This window comes from Pimephales promelas, chromosome 7 (assembly GCF_988280905.1).
Source record: "Pimephales promelas chromosome 7, fPimPro1.hap1.1, whole genome shotgun sequence".
Taxonomy (NCBI): Eukaryota; Metazoa; Chordata; class Actinopteri; order Cypriniformes; family Leuciscidae; genus Pimephales; species Pimephales promelas.
The window spans coordinates 1,427,998-1,446,444 of record NC_142775.1 but is presented as its reverse complement, the minus strand read 5'-3'; the positions used below and the strand labels follow the sequence as shown (position 1 = coordinate 1,446,444).

Genomic DNA, 18,447 nt, shown 5'->3' with positions numbered 1-18,447 from the left:
TGAATGATACATTATGACAAGCCAGGTGCTGAGTGCGTCTGTCTCTGGCTCAGCACCAGCCAACGCGCAAAAGCACAGTTTGGATTTAGCAGTTGATCACGTGATGCACTGACTGTTCTACTCACACCGGTGAGATCGAAGTTCATTAATTCCTCTGTGTACCACACTTTGAGAATCAATGTGTTAGAGTAACCAATAAAGTCTTGTTTGTATTTTAAAGAGAAGTGTTCTTGTGTTATGTGCTTACGAATATAACATCTTAACCAGTTAACCTTCAGACGTGCGCCGACGGGACCCACATGTCCCAAAAGCACGCAACCTACAAATGTAAGCACTCAAAAAAGGTCATGGTACATTGATTAAATATATATCGCTGAACTTACACTTCATGACTGACACCATTAAAATCCAATTGTACTGACTTACAATCGGCAATTTTTTTTTTGCCGAATTCAATGACGGAAAGACGCTTAGTTCAGATGTCTAAACGCGAGCGTTCCATCAACCTACTCCAATAATAGACGCCATTTGAAGCGTAGGTCAATAAGATCCCGGACGAGCCCCCACTTTGTTACTATCTCTCAAATAGTAACAAAAGAGCAGGAGAGAGTTCGGCAAACAAATTAATAAAGGTTTATTATGTGACAGAAGAATTTACATAACCGAGATCCAGCTTAAGACAATAATTCAAGCACAAAACAACGCCGCTTTTGCATGCCTCTCTCTCCCCCTTCTCTCTAGCACCTCTCTCTCCCCCTTCTCTCAAAGACGCTTTCTTTATGCCGTCAGGTTGGGACATGCCTCACGTGCTGGCATATCCCATCAATTAGACACAGATGGTAACCTAGAATAGCAACAAGACAGAAATACAGAACAGGAGAAAAAACTCTAGGCGACAAAAACTCAAAAACTCTAGGCGACAACTTCGATTGGTCAAAAGTCTTGTGGACGCATTTTAGTATGTGTTTTGTGGCCTTATTTCAGAAACTTTAATTTTTTGTTTTTTCAATAACCATGCGTAAACAATATTCTCTCAAAAATACAAACATGTACATACATGTTGCTCACACATTATGGTAGCTGTGCTATATAGAGTGAATTTACACCTTTGCCATTAACATATTTAGAAATAACTGAAAAAAGCACAAATGTCAGTGCATGTCAAAACATCCCAAGGGCCCCAAAAACCCCTTAGACCCCAGAGGGTTATAGCCAGCCTCAAAATTTGGCTAAGTGTCACCATTAATGATTGCATTGTATTTTCTTTATTTGGTGTATACATCAAACCGTTTTTTATCAATTTTGAATTGATGGAGAATATGTATTTTGTAAATGTATGTAGTGTATTTTTGTTTAGTGCTTGCTTTGTGTCTTCTGTTTTGGTTTTGTCTACCTGCCCAGGGACAAAAGATGCAAATTAGCTGTTAGCTAACTCTGGTACAATTGTTTAAATTGTGTGCTGTCCCTGTCAAATAAACAGTAAATTAAATTAAATTAAAGAAATAAAAATTTGGCATTTATCGTGATATTATCGATATTGACTGATATAGAACAATTATTGATAATTTCTTTTGGCCATATAACCCAGCCCAATCGTAAACACGTTTGCCTGTCCAGTCCTCATCGATATAGTACACCCACTTCAGAAGACTCTGAGTTGAATCCGGAGTGTTTGATTAGAGAGGCAAACAAAATGTGCACTAGATGTGTAGTTATCTTATTTGCCAACGACATGATAATGACAGCGGACAACAATGCAGCCCTCATGTCACAATATAGTGACATGAGGGTATGAGTAATAAATTATAATATATAATACAATGAGTTTCTGAGTTTATTTTCTGTCCTCAGTCTGCATTTTTTTTTTGTTTAGGTGTCCTTATACTAAAAATTGGTGCTGAAAAAAGTCCTTGAAAGTCTTATTTCTGTTGGCTTTGATGCCTTGAATTGTTTTTTATGTCTGCTGTTTTGTGCCATTAAACTGGTTTCAACTTGTATTGTTTGTTTTTGCTTTAGACCTGATGCTGCTGAAAGAGGAGGGTCAAGAACCGAATGGAATGGAAGAGAAAGATCAGAATGAGAAACATGATTTCATGACTGGAGAGAAATCCACAAAGATGGAAAAGACTCGCTCACAAAAAGGAGCTCAAAAGACCAAACCTAACAGTAATTTCACTTGCCGTCAATGTGGAAAGAAATTCAGTAAAAAACGAAACCTGGAAATCCACATGAGAGTTCACACTGGAGAGAAGCCTTTCACATGCCAACAGTGTGGAAAGAGTTTCACTCAAAAACACAACCTGGAAATCCACATGAGAGTTCACACTGGAGAGAGTCCTTTCACATGCCAACAGTGTGGAAAGAGTTTCACTAAAAAACACAGCCTTAACGTCCACATGAGAGTTCACACTGGAGAGAGTCCTTTCACATGCCAACAATGTGGAAAGAGTTTTACTCTAATGCAAAGCCTTAAAGTTCACATGAGAGTTCACACTGGAGAGAGCTGTTTTACCTGCCAACAATGTGGAAAGAGTTTCACTCAAAATCACAACTTTAATGTCCACATGAGAGTTCACACTGGAGAGAAGCCTTTCACATGCCAACAGTGTGGAAAGAGTTTCACTAAAAAACAAAACCTTAAAGTCCACATGGTAGTTCACACTGGAGAGAAGCCTTTTACATGCCAACAGTGTGGAAAGAGTTTTACTCAAATACAAAGCCTTAATGTTCACATGAGAGTTCACACTGGAGAGAAGCCTTTCACATGCCAACAGTGTGGAAAGAGTTTCACTCGAATACGAAACCTTGAAGTCCACATGAGAGTTCACACTGGAGAAAAGCCTTTCACATGCCAACAGTGTGGAAAGAGTTTTACTCAAATACAAAACCTTAATGTCCACATGGTAGTTCATGCTGTAGAGAAGCCTTTCAGTCGTTTTACCTGCCAACAGTGTGGAAAGAGTTTCACTCGAAAGCAACGCCTTAAAGCCCACATGAGAATTCACACTGGATAAAAGCCTTGCAACAGTTGTAAATATTAGACATCACATTATCATATAGAGTAGCTATAGTTTAATTGTATTAATAAATGACAATTTTGCACTTATTTTATCTGTTTGCTCTCATTTGTTCCTACTCACTTATTACACGGCACACTTACTTAACCCAAAAATTGTTGCTGCATACCCCTCTGATACTGGGTAGTTGCACCCCTGGTGGTGCCCAGTGCGTCTTCTGCTGTTGTAACCCATCCGCCTCAAGGTTGTGTGTGTTGTGTCTTCTTCACAAATGCTTTGCTGCATACCTCGGATGTAACGAGTGGTTATTTCAGTCAAAGTTGCTCTTCTATCAGCTTGAATCAGTCGGCCCATTCTCCTCTGACCTCTAGCATTAACAAGGCATTTTCGCCCACAGGACTGCCACATACTGGATGTTTTTCCCTTTTCACACCATTCTTTGTAAACCCTAGAAATGGTTGTGTGTGAAAATCCCAGTAACTGAGCAGACTGTGAAATACTCAGACCGGCCCGTCTGGCACCAACAACCATGCCACGGTCAAAATTGCTTAAATCACCTTTCTTTCCCATTCTGACATTCAGTTTGGAGTTCAGGAGATTGTCTTGACCAGGACCACACCCCTAAATGCATTGAAGCAACTGCCATGTGATTGGTTGATTAGATAATTGCATTAATGAGAAATTGAACAGGTGTTCCTAATAATCCTTTAGGTGAGTGTATAGAGTGGTTTATATAGACACTATAAATGCATTTGAAAATGATTAATTTTCCGGTTAAAAAAATCGTTCCGTGCATAGCCTAGATCTACATGCCCCCTGAACCCTCATAATAAAGATGGCTCTGCGGAGGTGGATGACTTCTCATTTTAGACACACACACAATCACACACACACCTCTGAAGGGATAGTCCTTGGGATACCACAAAAAGTCACAAGACGCAACTTGGATTAGTTGTCAACAAGGCGAAGTCCACCATTCTCCAGTTCTCTGAGCTCTCTCGAGAAAATGTTTGCGGCACACACTATAGTTTAGATCATAGACTGTTTAGATGTGTCCATGGTTGATGGCAAACCAACCGTCCAGAGCCGGAGTCTAGCCCTAGCAGCATCGTGGGGAAACATATTCAACGCACTTGGACTTTGCACCATGAAAACAAACACTTGCATCCCATGATTGCCTCTCTCATCTACTATGCGATCTCACAGTTTGACATGTCTGTCGTTGGAAAGATCCACGTGGTGTCATGAATAATTAAGAGGTCGTGGTGTTCAACACACATACCTCTGTTAAAATCTCAGAAAATTTGGTTTGGGGTTTCATGACCCTTTAAACTTTAAGTTACCTTGCTATATAAAACTCTTTTCACTGTAGTTTGGATATTTATATTTCTACAGAGCTGATAGTTGTGGCCCACTCAAATGAACGCTGGGCAAGTCATTTACCCGGCCGTAAATAAGTGATTCTTTCAAAATTCCTTTTAAATTAATTAATATTGCAACCAATATTGCAAATTCACTTTGAGCTAAATTGACCTGTTTCTCTTACACTCTTGTATTGTATTACCCTGTAAAACTGTATGAGTAAGACAAAAGAAAGACTTCATGACCAATTTTAGACTTCCAATGTATTGTTTATCTGGATGTTCATGTCTTTCTTGTTGCCTTGTCTTTGCCTTTACTCTGCAGGATCACAACTGCATTTCTTCCATTTAAATATCCTCTTCAGTTTCTGTTGTATTCCACTAGTACCTGACGAGTTGTGTACACTACAGCTTAATATTTTGTAAAATTCATTTTTACATGTTTCTATGGTATATTGGAAAACAATGGTGAGCATTGCATAAGCCTTTTACTGGCAAAAACATTCAAAATATGAAAAGTGTCAATATTTACAGTGTTGACCCTTCTTCATTACCTCTGCAATTCTGTCTGGCATACTGGATATCCGCTTCTGGGCCAAATCCTGAATAATGGCGCACCATTCTTGCCTTATTAGCCCTCGGAGTAGATCACAATTTGTGGGCTTCTGCTTGTCCACTTGCCTTTTGAGGATTTACCTGAAGTTCTCTATGGGATTAATATCCAGGGAGTTGCCTGGCCACGAATCCAAAATGTAAATGTAATAAATGCCGAGCCACTTCATGTGTGATGTGACTTGACATGAAGGCCAATTATGGTAGCCCATACTTGGAATTTGTTCTCTGCCTCTAAACCACGCAAGTTAGGCTATGTTTACATGGAAACAATTTTGAAGAGAAAACGCAAAAGTGGCGTTGCGTCATCACCTTTTATTCTGCGTTTAGACGAGCGTTTTGTGTGGGAAATCCGCGTGCAAATGGTGACACAAAAGTGTATGAAATTCAATTTAGTATGCACTTCATTCGGCTGTGAGTGCGTACTACAACAACACCAAGTCCATGCGCCTGCATACAACCTTCACTGTCAAGCAGACTTTTGCGTTTTTACCATTTACACGGGAACGCGGCGGTGGAGCGTTTTTAAGATTTCCACTCTGGAGGGTGGTTTCACTTTTTTGCGTTTTTAAGCCTCAAAAACGCCGTCGCCGTGAAAACAAAAGGCACATCCGATAAAATATTTTTACGTTTTCACCCGCGAGTGTTCTCGTGTAAACAGGGCCTTAGTCCACACACATTTGGAGTAGTGAGTAGTGAACACACACCTGGAGCACTCAGCCATTTGATGCCCACGATTGCCCCAATTATCACTCTTGCCTTGACTAGGTGCTCCTGGGCAGAATTGTGAGAAAACCTTCTCCCTTGAATGAAAAGCAACCATACACATAGATGGTCTCAGGATGCTTCACTGTTGGCACGACACAGGACTCATCGTAGAGTTAAACTTTTCTTCTCCTGACAATTGATTTTCCAAATGTCCCATACAGTTGGAAGGGGGCTTCATCAAAGAAAATAACTTTGCACCAATCTTCTGCTGTTTAACCCTTGTACTTTCAGCAGAGTTTCATTGAAATTAGTAAATAATGCAAACTGGAGCAAGTAATGTTTGATTGTTTCTAAAACCCAATCCGACATGCCAGGAATGGCTTCCAAAGCATGGCGAGGGGTTGAAGAGTCGCAGGTGGCAGCTCGCCACACTGACACTTTTTGTTAGGGTGTTTGTTTTTTATTTTTATTGTTATAACAGCGGAAGGGAGTGGGCGCGCATTCTACAGGTGGGGTGGACCCAGTACTGGGCAAGAGTGTAAGCTGATTTGGTGCTCTTCTGAGTCGTCGACAACATAGGGCGATTAGAAGCAGCTGAAGAACTGGCCCGCATTGGCAGGAAGTGCCGCATGACCTGCGGCGATTTCTGGGTCTTCTGACTAAAGCTCAGCGAAGCTGTTCACCGCAGAACCAAACAGACCAGAGGGAGAGACATGGGAGTCAAGGAGGGCTGTGAGGGCTGAGTTTGTTTTATTAAAAAACTTGTTTGTAGAAAGCTGTTTGAACCTTTTTTAATTTGTCCTTGTCTGCATCCTTGATTTCCATGAGGTTCAGCCAAAGGTGGCACTCGAGAACCACCAATATGACCATGGCGCAACCAATCACTTGGGCCATAAACTTAGTGGTGCACAGGGCGAGGTCGGTCATGCTGCACACATGGTGCAGGATCTTGGTCCGGTAGACTTGAAGGACTGCCATTGATGAAGGACAGATCCAGCTTGACCATTCGCGACATACGCTATAGCCACGAGGGCAGATGTAGCTCTGCATGGCTTACATCTAATTTACACTGCACACGCCTGTGATTGTGTCCATTCTAGTCAATACTTGTGCTTGTACCAGCCGCGCTTCAGAAGCGTCCCAGAAGCGTCTCTCCGCCCGGCTTCGCTAAAGATAAGTGCCTGGTATATTTTGACGAACACCGCACAGTTCAAATACAAAATCCTCCTTCTCACAGGCACTGTATGTGAAATATAGATAGAAGATAATTGAGAATTTATTTTAAACAACTAAATCACAGCTACAAATCTTTTATCCTTGTTGTTGATAACTGAACTCTTAAGTGTATTAACTTTGTCTGTAGGCTACATCACAACAAAGTAGGATATAGAAATGCACACAACAATAAACATAATTTAGACATAACTACTTAGCCAACCATAGTAGAACCCCAAAAATCAAGAAAAAACAACGTCCAGTTGCTTCGCTTCTGAAATGTTCCTGGTGCGAGTTGGCACAGTCTGGAGGACGGAACAAAATCTTGTCGGAGCGGCAAGCTACTTGGAAAATGTAGTGAGCTAAGCTAGTAATTACTCTACATTAAATGAAGTTTCACTACATTGAAGCTACCCCTTTTGGGTGGGTTGTTGCTATAGTGACAATTTGTAGTGTGTTGTGGATATTTAAGAAAAAGTTTGTTTTGCTTTGTATATTCAATTTAACAGCATTAGGTTGAAAAAAAAGACTGTTTTTCAGTTATGCACTTTATTTCGTTTCTGCTAATGTCTTAATCTGGTTAAATATATATATAAGGTAATATATATATATATATATATATATATATATATATATATATATATATTAAAGTGGACGTGCCTTGTGTGTTTAAGCTTTAAGTTAATAGTCTACTCGTGTCTCAAGCCGCAAAGCTGAGCTTCAGCCTCGCTCTGTGCGAGGGGCGGCTGAAATGATGGTTTCTGTCAGTTATAACATATGACAAAAATTTTTTTCTAAATTATGTTGCATATTCCTCAACCGTTCTTGTGCTGATATCACTAGTTGACATAGTAGGCTACTATTGCGCAGCAGCGGTGCACGTGATGCAAAGCTGTCAGAGCTGACAAAGTGTATCATTTCAGTGCCAAATAATTAGGTCAAAAAAAAATTGTATATACTGCAAATAGCCTTTTTATATAGTTATAATAGCCTTATATAATATAATATAGTATATAATAGCCTTTTTAAAATAGTTTTTTTATGTTTATTTATAAATCTTTTAGGCGGACAATTTTACCAAGTACTGCGCAGCTAATTAATCTAACTTTTTTAACCCAACCCGCCACCCGAGGTGATTTTTTGGGGGGATTTTCGCATTTCAAGTTCGCACCTCACACCCCACCTACGTCAGCACTGGTCCTCTATATGCGTTCTTGAATATTGGAATTGAACTTTGACAGTTGATGATGATGACTAAATAAAAAAATAGCAAAAGAGTATGGCAAAACTAATATGTGAGACTCTCACATATTAGTTGTGCCATTTGCTTTTTTTTTTAGAAACCCTGGTCTAGATAAAAGACGTAGTATAATAAGACGAAACGTAGTATAATAAGCTTTATCATAAATAAACAAGGCTTATCCATCAAGTTAAACCTTTAATAAGACAAAAGACCACTCAAATATATATGAATTCTACTTATACTTTTTAAAGATAATCTTTTTAAAGATTTTTTTTTTAAATCTGTCAAATAATGTTGTTATCAGAACATGTTTATTATAAAACACCAGAAAAGACGAACACAGGGAACCAAAACGACCAGGTGACATGCAGGATAATGCATTTTGTTCTCTTCTACTTATTTTTGTGGCAGATGTTCAGTATGCACTTCAGTGCTGACACATGAACTGTGCTTTAAGAACTCATTCAGTCTTTTTAACAATTAGTAATTCTTAATCTTTTATGTCACAGAATTGGACAACATGTATTAATAATATTAATAATATATATTTTACCATGAATTCCCCATGACATCTATTATATATTTTTTCTATGGACTAAATATTGGACAGATTGAACAGGACTTTTATTTTGGTCTGGTGAAATGACATCATAAAGCTGCGCCGTGCTCCTGCAGCTGTTATTATTAGACTGAGGAAAGGTTTGTGGTTTTGCGCATTTAAAGAGTTTAAATCGATAAACGCCAATTTTATAGTTTTTACAAGGGTTGTATGAACATGTATTATTTAACATATCTTTATTATATGCTTAATGTAACAATTTTGCGTTTTTTGTGTGTAAAACGCTTTCGAATGTGAGTTACAGAAAAGATGCGTCTCAATTCGAGTACTGTATCTTGTATCAGTTTCACGTAAACACGAAGTGATGATGGAGAAACGGAGCTTTTCGAAACTCAATTGAATCTAATGTTTTGCCAAATGACTCGCTGATTCAATCCTGCCGCTCAAAACAGAGTAAAAAATAAGGAAAACACAAATATGATTAACAATGACAAATTTCATGAACAAGTCTTAAATGTTTTTATGACAACGTAATATGTTAAATTTACAAATTATTAAATATGAAGTGTCTGTAATTTATTTTGTATTGTAGTGCTTGTTTTCAGCGATTTGTCTAATCAATTGATTTAAGTCTATTAAAGGGATAGTTCACCCCAAAAATGAAAATTCTGTCAGTATTTACTCACCCTCATGTTGTTCCAACCTCGTAAGACCTTTTGTTTATCTTCGGAACATGAATTAAGATATTTTTTATTAAATTTGAGGGCTGGATCACCATAGGCTTTTTTAGGGATAGAAACTTGACAGCCTCGAAAAGTTATTAAATAAATAATAATCTTTATCCCTTTAACTCTCACTCTGACTGACTCCCTCACCAGTGCGCTGAACTACTGAACTAGAGCTGATTAAGACACACAGAGATTTACTGTGGATTTATTTTTCTTTCTGTTAATTATTCTTATCTTCAACAATTGTCCAAACACACAGGAAAACTCCTGGAGAAACATCTGAGATCCACGTGACACTATTATAAAGATGGCGTTTATTAAAGAGGAGAGTGAAGACTTAAAGATTGAAGAAGTGTTCAGCGTGAAACATAAAGAGACTGAGGAACAAACAGGTTAGTTTCATTCGGCCCTGTTTAAATGATCTACAGAAATAACATTTCTTAAGAATGTCATATGAGTGTCCGAATTAAAACGGTTTTATTTGACATGGAGCAGCGGGTCTTCTCATGTGGACAGACATGTTTGTTAAGATCACATGACCAAACAAATGGAGATAAAGTGTTTCCGCATGAACTTTAGAGGACCTGTACACTTGCATTAGCCTATGTGAATTAAATGGATTATAAATTTCTGTGTTATTCTGAAAATAGGAAATCATATACATCTGGCATGGTATGAATGAATACATGATGAGAGAACCTTAGTTTCTGGATGAAGTGTCCCTTTAACTACAACCAGTTCACTTTCTACATGAAGTAGTTCAAAGTTCAGTTCACAAATTTTAAAATGAACTAGTTTAGTTCATAGATCATACTTTACAGTTTTGAACTAGGTTATAGTTATTTTTTCCATATGTTGCTCCAAACTATTATTTTTCAAAATTATTACCAAGATTTTAAGATTTTTCCCATCCTCACCAACCTTGTCATAAAACCTCTTTGCTGCTTTTTGTTTTGATTACGCATGCAGTGTTGCAAAACTGGTGGCTAGTGTTGCCAGATTGGCTGTTTTCTCCGCTACATATTAAGGCCTGTTTACGGTGTGTTTTATCCAGGTTTTTGCCTGGAAGTCTCTATAGAAATCTGGCACCCTATTGTACGAAGTTAAACTGAGAGTGCTGTCGTTCACTGACACCAGAATGACCGAGTTCACAGTAACGCTCATCAGGCAGTAAAACAGTACGTTCAGTTCACATTCGCTCAAAATATGAACGAGTTCATGAACTTCGTTCAGGCACAACACTGACCACAGCCCCATCAAGTACCATTCACTAAACCTAAGACTGAAACCAAAAACAATAATATTAATGATAATATTAACATTTAATGATAGGTGGCCATTATTACAATAAAACACTTAAAACAATCAAGTTTGTTGGTGTAAAAATATTTATATTTGCCAAATCATGAGAGTAGTTACAATTAGGGTAAGTGTACCCATTAAGCCCACCAAAATCTAAGTCTAGATTTTTTTCATAGATTTTGACATGGTTTAAACGGAAAATAATTAGTTAAAATGCAAGATTTATCTAATTTGAAAGTGTAGTTGATGTACATTTTAGAATATAAAATTAAGATAATTTAGGAATAAAGTCAGAAGTCTGGCATGGGCTTAATTGGTACTTTTGGCACCATTTAAGCCTACGTGTGTTCCAAATAAGCCCACATCATCGTCCATTCACAAAGTATTAAAAATTTATTGATTTTAAAGAAGTAAAACATCAATATATTTATTCAGTGACAGGGAAGTATTAAAAAAATTCCATTTGCTAATGTTTGATTAGAGCCCTAGGTGGGATGGGTGGGTGTTAGTGGCCAGTGGTCTGGAGCCTAAAGTAGGCTTGACTGGAGTTGTAGCTGGTGTCAAGCTGGACGGTTGACCGGGTGTATCTCGGAAGCCAAGCAGAGTTGGGGCTCCATACTCTGGGCTTAAGGGGCCTCCTAGTGGACCCCAGACACCGGGAGTCTAGAGCCTTAAGTCGGCTTGGCTCCTGAGTTATTCCTGGTCAAATGTGGAAACTTGACCTGGTGTTTCTCAGGAAGGAAGCCGAGTTGGGGAGTCTTAGCCGAGTTGGGACTGAGAGGCTTAGACTGAGGAACAGGCGGCCTGGCGGCGGCCATCTTGTCTGAGGGCTTAGGGGGGCATGCCGGCAGCCATCTTGGCCGGAGACAAACTCTCTGGTGTGGGGGTGGCCATCTTGGCCGTAGACGAACTCTTCGAAAAGAGCGTCAAATTCGCGTCTAGTTGGACGCTCAAACATTTTGAATCCATTCACGCGTCCAAAGCAAAATTGACAAGTGTAAAAAGTAAAAAATTGACGCGTGTCTGAGGCGAAATCCGCTTCTTATGGGAGTGGCGAGTGCTAGGTGATTGTCTGTTTGCAAGATGGCTGATGTTGATCGAACATTCATCAAGAGTTACCGCTCTGTTTTTTTTCTGGAGAGCAGAACAGTGGTGTAGGGGTCACTGTCGTCCACAGAGCTGGTGCCAGGCGAGCGCTGATGAGGGGGCATCTGAAATATCGAGAGGGGGCGTTCACATTAACGCACGCCACCACTTTTTGCCAGGGTCGATATTCTCCCCTCCACATCTTCGTGGCACGGATGTACAAGTAAAATTAATAGAACATCTCCAGTTAACTAGCAGAGCATTCATTTTGTTTGTTTGTCAAATTAGAGTCGTTCTAGCACTGAAATGTGTTGTTTTTTAAATCAAGTGATCAAAGTGCTTGTTGCCACTGCGATCAGTGAAGCAGATACAGTGTTGTCTTGTGGCTCGAGCAGTTTTCACACGAACGTGTGCTTCAATCTATAGCCGTTGCGGGGCGACTCTATTCGTTACGGTGAAATCACAAAATAAACTGCACGCAAACGTGTCCCTGCTTCGTATCACCTGTCGGGAAAAAAAAAACAATCTGTGGTGACTGTTTTGCAATCCGTCCACTCAGTTTAAAGTGTTAAACTGTTCTCTCGATAATAAATCATCTCTCTGTATGGTTCCAGAGACATGGCTCTTCTCATTCAGCACTGCGGGAAAAATATAATTTCCAGGTTCTAATTTGGCCTTAGAAAACCAGTAAAATCGATTTTTTTTTTTTACAAAAAAAAAAAAAAAACTGGTGTGGGCCGCCCCCGCACCAGAGATTTGTGAATATTTTAAATTTTTTATTAAATGTACGACTCCGCCCCAATATGCAAACTTCAAATTCTGGTAGTGTTCATTTCCTTCTCTGTGGGCCTCGAGTGAGTTCACGTAGTGTAACAGCGCAACGCTTCTGCGTTGTATGTCACACTCATCACACACATTTTTTTTGGCGCACAAAAAGTATTCTCGTCACTTAATTAACTTAAGCTTGAGCCACTGTAGTCACTTGAACTATTTTAACGATGTCTTTAATAACTTTTCGGGGCCGGAAAGTTTCAGTCCCTTAGAAGCCTATAGAGGAGTGATCCAGGAAATTATGCCTGTGCACAGTAGCGATAGCGTTAAGTGCACCGGAATAAAATATAATATTCAGAAGTAAACAGTGAAAGTTGTTTATAAATAAAGCTGTGTGTCATCAGCATAGCAGTGGAAGGGAAATACCATGCTGGCTAATGATGCGGCCAAGGGGGAGCATGTAAAGAATGAAAAGAGTTGGACTAAGTACCGACCCTTGAGGAACACCACATGTGACAGCATGTGATTTAGCTCCACCCAAACTGACATACTCTGTCCTTCCAGAGAGGTAGGATGTGAACCAGTCCAAGGCAGAATTTGATAGTCCTATATCACAGTGGAGGCGGCAGAGAAGAATGTTGTGGTCGACAGTGTCAAAAGCTGTGGTGAGGTCAAGAAAGATGAGAAGTGAAGGAGAGCCATCATCGGCTGCCATCAGAAGGTCATTTGTGACTCTGACCAGAGCTGTTTCTGTGCTGTGGGTGGACTGGAAGCCTGACTGAAACTTAGGTTGTGATGTTAAAGATGGTCCTGGAGCTGAGCAGCAACTGCTTTTTCCATTACTTTGGAAAGGAATGCAAGGTTTTCCGGATCCAAAGTGGGTTTTTTAAGAAGATAGCCGCAATTTTGAGGGGGAAAGGAACATGGCCAGACCGGAGGGAATGGTTTACTGTTTTTGTGATAAGGGGACTTATGGCAGAGAGATTTGATTTTATCAGGATAGTGGGGAAGGGGTCCAGGGCACAGGAAGGTGATTTCATTTTTTTGCAATGGACAATTAACAATACGAACTATTACAGGAAAACACATTGACGAAAAATAAGTCATACTTACAGGTTGTGGCCTGTAAACAACAGCTTCTGTTCTTAAAGTTGGATCTGCTCCATCTTTCAGCACAATCCGTTGCGTGAATCCTGCATTGAACTCGTGAAGATTGTGGAAGCTTTCCTCTGTAAAATATGCAGCTCAGAGAGCGAGATTTGGGTAATAATTACGAGGGACCGAGTTAAAAATAAGTTTTAACCATTGATCCCTAACTCCCCCGATTCTAGGTAGGCTGAACAGAGTGGACCTGCAATCCGGATGAAAAAAACAACAACAGTTTTTCGACGGCATTGCGGCAACAACCTTCCAGCCTACACTACCACAACAACTCTTCTCCAAAGCAAAAATGGCCTCGCCCCCCTTATTCAGTATTCTCAGAAGAGGGGTTTATGTATATATTGGGGTTGGTGATGTCAGCAACCCTGGAGGAATGCCGTGTAGTCCCTACCGGCCGTTTGCTGTAGTCCTTAGAAATCAATTTCTTAAAAAGCAAATATCTCCCTTGGCTTTGAACTTTGAGCGTTGTAACTTTGCAGATGTTGTTTATGCACAAACGGCAACATTACACACTAGCTAAAGTTAGAAAAGTGAAATCGTGTTTTACCACACCTTTAAACTTTAAAATTCTGCATTAACTTCAACTGTTAGCTCTTGCTCTGCTCTGCTCGGAGAAAAACTGTGCCGTGTCTGACAAGCTACCATTTGATCTCGGATGTATTTAGTGACGTACAAAGAATGGACCCCTGGCTTCTTGCAGCTTTGTTACCGCTCGGTCGGACAGAACAGGAAGTCTTCCAAACACCTCACATGTTGAGTTTCATCTTGTTTTGTACAATTGAATGAGCTGGAGTTTTGGAAATTGCATTTGTTCTTGTTTTGCAAGGACACATGTTTTTCCAGTGCCTTGCATGTAGGGGTTTATTGGTTGAAGTGCCTGACAAGCTGCCCAGCTGTAATCATATCATTAACCACCAGCTGCAGTATACTGTATGTGCAAAACTGGTACTGAGTCCCATTGTACCCATCCGGGAGAGTTTACTGCCGCAATGTTTGTGAATTAACGTAAATGCATGCCGACACTTTCCCAATTAGTCATCAATTAGTTAAGCTCTGAGGTTGTCAGCTGTGTGTTGCCATTTAAACTGGTGTTAACTTGTATTTGTCTTTTTTTTCACTTTAGACCTGAGGCCACTGAAAGAGGAGAGTCAAGAATTGAATAAAATGCAAGATGAACATCATGATTTCAAGACTGAAGAGAAATCAATCATGAAACTTCACACTGGAGAAAAGCCTCATACTTGCTCTCATTGTGGACAGAGTTTCAATCAAAAACATACCCTTAATGTCCACATGAGAATTCACACAGGAGAAAAGCCTTTCACCTGCCAACAGTGTGGACAGAGTTTCAATCAAAAACAAAACCTTAATGTCCATATGAGAGTTCACACTGGAGAAAAGCCTTATTCTTGCTCTCATTGTGGACAGAGTTTTGCACATAAAAGCACCCTTGATTCCCACATAAGAATTCACACCGGAGTTAAACCTTATACTTGCTCTCATTGTGAACAGAGTTTTGCAAATAAAATCACACTTAAAGTCCACATGAGAATTCACACTGGAGGAATGCCTTATAATTGCTCTCATTGTGGACAGAGTTTCAATAAAAAACAAAACCTTAATGTCCACATGAGAGTTCACACTGGAGAGAAGCCTTTCACCTGTCAAGAGTGTGGACAGAGTTTCAATCAAAAACCAAACCTTAAAGCCCACATGAGAGTTCACACTGGAGAGAGTCCTTTCACCTGTCAACCGTGTGGAAGGAGTTTTGCTCTAAAACAAACCCTTAAAGACCACATGAGACTTCACACTGGAGAAAAGCCTTTTACTTGCTCCCATTGTGGACAAAGTTTTGCACATAAAGGCACCCTTAATTCCCACATGAGAATTCACACTGGAGAAAAGCCTTATACTTGCTCTCATTGTGGACAAAGTTTTGCTCATAAAGGCACCCTTAATTCCCACATGAGAATTCACACTGGAGAAAAGCCTTATACTTGCTGTCATTGTGAACAGAGTTTTGCATATAAAATCACACTTAAAGTCCACATGAGAATTCACACTGGAGGAAAGCCTTATACTTGCTCTCATTGTGGACAGAGTTTTGCACACAGTAGCACCCTTAATTCCCACATAAGAATTCACAGTGGAGAGAAACCGTTTATTGGAGTAAAAAAAACGTTCACATGTGATCAGTGTGGAAAGAGTTTCACACGTAAAGGAACCCTTAATTGCCACATGAGGATTCACTCAGGAGAAAAGAGTTTTATATGTCATTGTGGAAAGAGTTTCAGTCGTAAAAGTAGCCTCAGCACTCACATGGGACTTCACACTGGAGAGAAACGTTTCATCTGTAAACTGTGTGGAAAGAGTTTTTCAAAACAAGGATATCTTAAGGCTCACACCAGTGTTTGCACAGGAGAAGGAGCGGTTCAAGTGTTCAAGTGAAAATGCTGTCTTGCTGTGAAATGGCGCAATGTAACTGAATGTTTATACATCTAATAACAAAAACTAAATGAAATAGGCACATTACACCACATTATTTGCTTCATTTTTAGTGAGAGAATCCAATGGTAATGTCTTCAATTTGGACTTGAATATGGCTACTGTTGGGGCTCATCTGGTGACATCTGGAAGTTTGTTAGAGCTGCAGCTGCCTCACCACTGATCCTTCCTCACCGTTAATTGCGTGACGCGAACTTCTTCCAGATAGTGTTTACCCAGTGTAGAGCGGCAGTGGTTCATGTAGGTTCTCTACAAACCAGAAGGTTGGTGGTTCAATCCCTGGTTCCACCTGACCAAGTGTCGAGGTGCCCATGAACCCCAGCTGCTCCCGATGAGCTGGATGGCTCCTTGCATGGCTGACACCGCCGTCGGTGTGTGAATGAGTGAGTGAATGGGTGAATGTGAGGCAAATGTAAAGTGCTTTGGTGGCCATTGGGTCTGTGAAAGCACTATATAAATGCAGTCCATTTACCATTCTTTACCATTTACCCATTGCCCAAAATTACCCAAAATGTGTCCAGAGAGCAGAGAGATGAGATGAAAGCCATGTTTGCTCGAATCTTGTGACAGGGATGCAGAAGCTTGTTCTTCTTGTGATTCAATTTTATCCCACTTTATAATACTGCATCCCATCGTGGGACCAAGAACACTATTGTCAAGCAAATTACACTCTCCTGATGCTCCCAGCTATACGTCACTCACACTTACCAGAGTTCTCAAGCTCACCTTTTTCCCTTCTATCCCTTCATCACAGACACTATATCACCCGAGTACCAGACTGATCTCATGAAGTAGCGTGTGTATGACACGCCAATTCGTATTTCCATTTTTGGCGTGCTATCAACACACATAATCGCTTTTCAGCGTGCTTATGAACGCCGTTGACTTAACGTTATTACTGTATATATAAATATATGACTTACCTCAACCCTGTCCCTAAACCTAACCGTCACTGGGGTTAATGGCATTTATGACTGTTCCCTTACCATCCTAGGAAAAAAAACATAGCTCCCCAGATGTAGATGTACATTTTGCTTTGTTTTGGTCGGACATTTCATGGCGTGTACAGACACGCGGAATGACGCGAACGTTAATGACGTAGACATACACGCATACACGCAGATAGCTCAAAATGTGTCGCGATAACAAGCCATTTGACTCGAAATTAGCGTGTATGTTTATGCAAAAGTCATGATGTCATGTTGCCAGTACAGACACGCAGTCAGCCTCTGGTATCTCAATTGTATTACCCTGTAAAACTGTACAAGTAAGACAAAAGAAAGACTCTTCATGACCAATTTGAAACTTCCAGAGTATTTATCAAGATGTTCATAATGTCAAGAAAATAATGGTCAAATGTGTACTATTGTGTTAACATTTTATTGAGTAAAAATGCGTTAGAACACGGTAATCTCGAAGACGAGTTTGTTCAGAATAAGCTACAAATAGCAGGTCGGCTGACTTGATCTCCTTCTCATACATACCTGTAGCGCGTCACAGTGCATGCATTTTCCTATGGCATTTCCCTGTTGAAGTGACTTCTAGGGATGGGCGGATCGATCCTTAAGTATCGATATTTTCGATACTGCTTTTGTATCGAAAGGATCGATTCTCAAATACAAGTATCGATACTATCTGTTTTTTGTGTACGTTTTTTTTTTTTCATTTTTAAAATGAGTAGTACGCCGTATTGTACAAATACACTTAAATCATAACGTCAATGGGAACTATATCTTCTTCCGCTGTATCACCGAGTTCGCTCACGTTACGTCTCCTTCCGCTTTATCACCGTGCGCGCCGCTCACTCTCACAAGTCCAGCACAGGAGCACGCTCAGTCAGTCAGCGCAGGCAGACAGTCAGGTTTAAGAAAGGTGTTCGTTCGAGTACATGGCTGCGATGAGTGAAAGAAAAAGAAGTGTAATTTGGAGTTATTTCACTCCAGTAAATACTGATGAAGCCTCGTGTGACATTTGTAAAAAAAACATACGCCACTGTGGTAATACCACAAATTTGACAAAACATCTTAAAGCAAAACACCCTACAGAGCACGACGAAGTGCAGCTGAAGCGAGCAGAGGAGGTAACACAGACACGACCCCCATCTTCTGGCTCGAGGCAGAGTTCATTAGCAGAATGCTTTCAGAGAGGTCAACGACGTTATCCAGGTATCAAGTGGTTG

At 40.1% G+C, this 18,447-nt stretch overlaps 2 protein-coding genes across 2 annotated transcripts; both read left to right on the top strand.

The window, feature by feature from the left end:
- The first annotated feature begins 138 nt into the window (after positions 1-138).
- LOC120475118 (uncharacterized) lies at positions 139-3,106 on the top strand. The gene has a single exon (XM_039665867.2). The coding sequence runs from the start codon at positions 2,022-2,024 to the stop codon at positions 3,012-3,014; it is 993 nt and encodes a 330-aa protein (XP_039521801.2). The 5' UTR covers positions 139-2,021; the 3' UTR covers positions 3,015-3,106.
- Positions 3,107-8,792: 5,686 nt separating this feature from the next.
- On the top strand, positions 8,793-18,143 carry LOC148978165 (uncharacterized). Its single transcript, XM_089133592.1, has 3 exons — positions 8,793-8,855; positions 9,703-9,835; positions 14,887-18,143. Exons 2-3 carry the CDS (start codon positions 9,751-9,753, stop codon positions 16,209-16,211), a joined length of 1,410 nt encoding a protein of 469 aa, XP_088989718.1. The 5' UTR covers positions 8,793-8,855; positions 9,703-9,750; the 3' UTR covers positions 16,212-18,143.
- The last annotated feature ends 304 nt before the right edge of the window (positions 18,144-18,447 follow it).

Excerpts from the sequence above, each read along its gene's own strand:
- LOC120475118 (XM_039665867.2), top strand. The coding sequence starts at position 2,022 with ATGCTGCTGAAAGAGGAGGGTCAAGAACCGAATGGAATGGAAGAGAAA.
- LOC148978165 (XM_089133592.1), top strand. The coding sequence starts at position 9,751 with ATGGCGTTTATTAAAGAGGAGAGTGAAGACTTAAAGATTGAAGAAGTG. Across the intron at positions 9,836-14,886 it reads AGAGACTGAGGAACAAACAG|ACCTGAGGCCACTGAAAGAG; the intron begins GTTAGTTTCATT and ends TTTTCACTTTAG.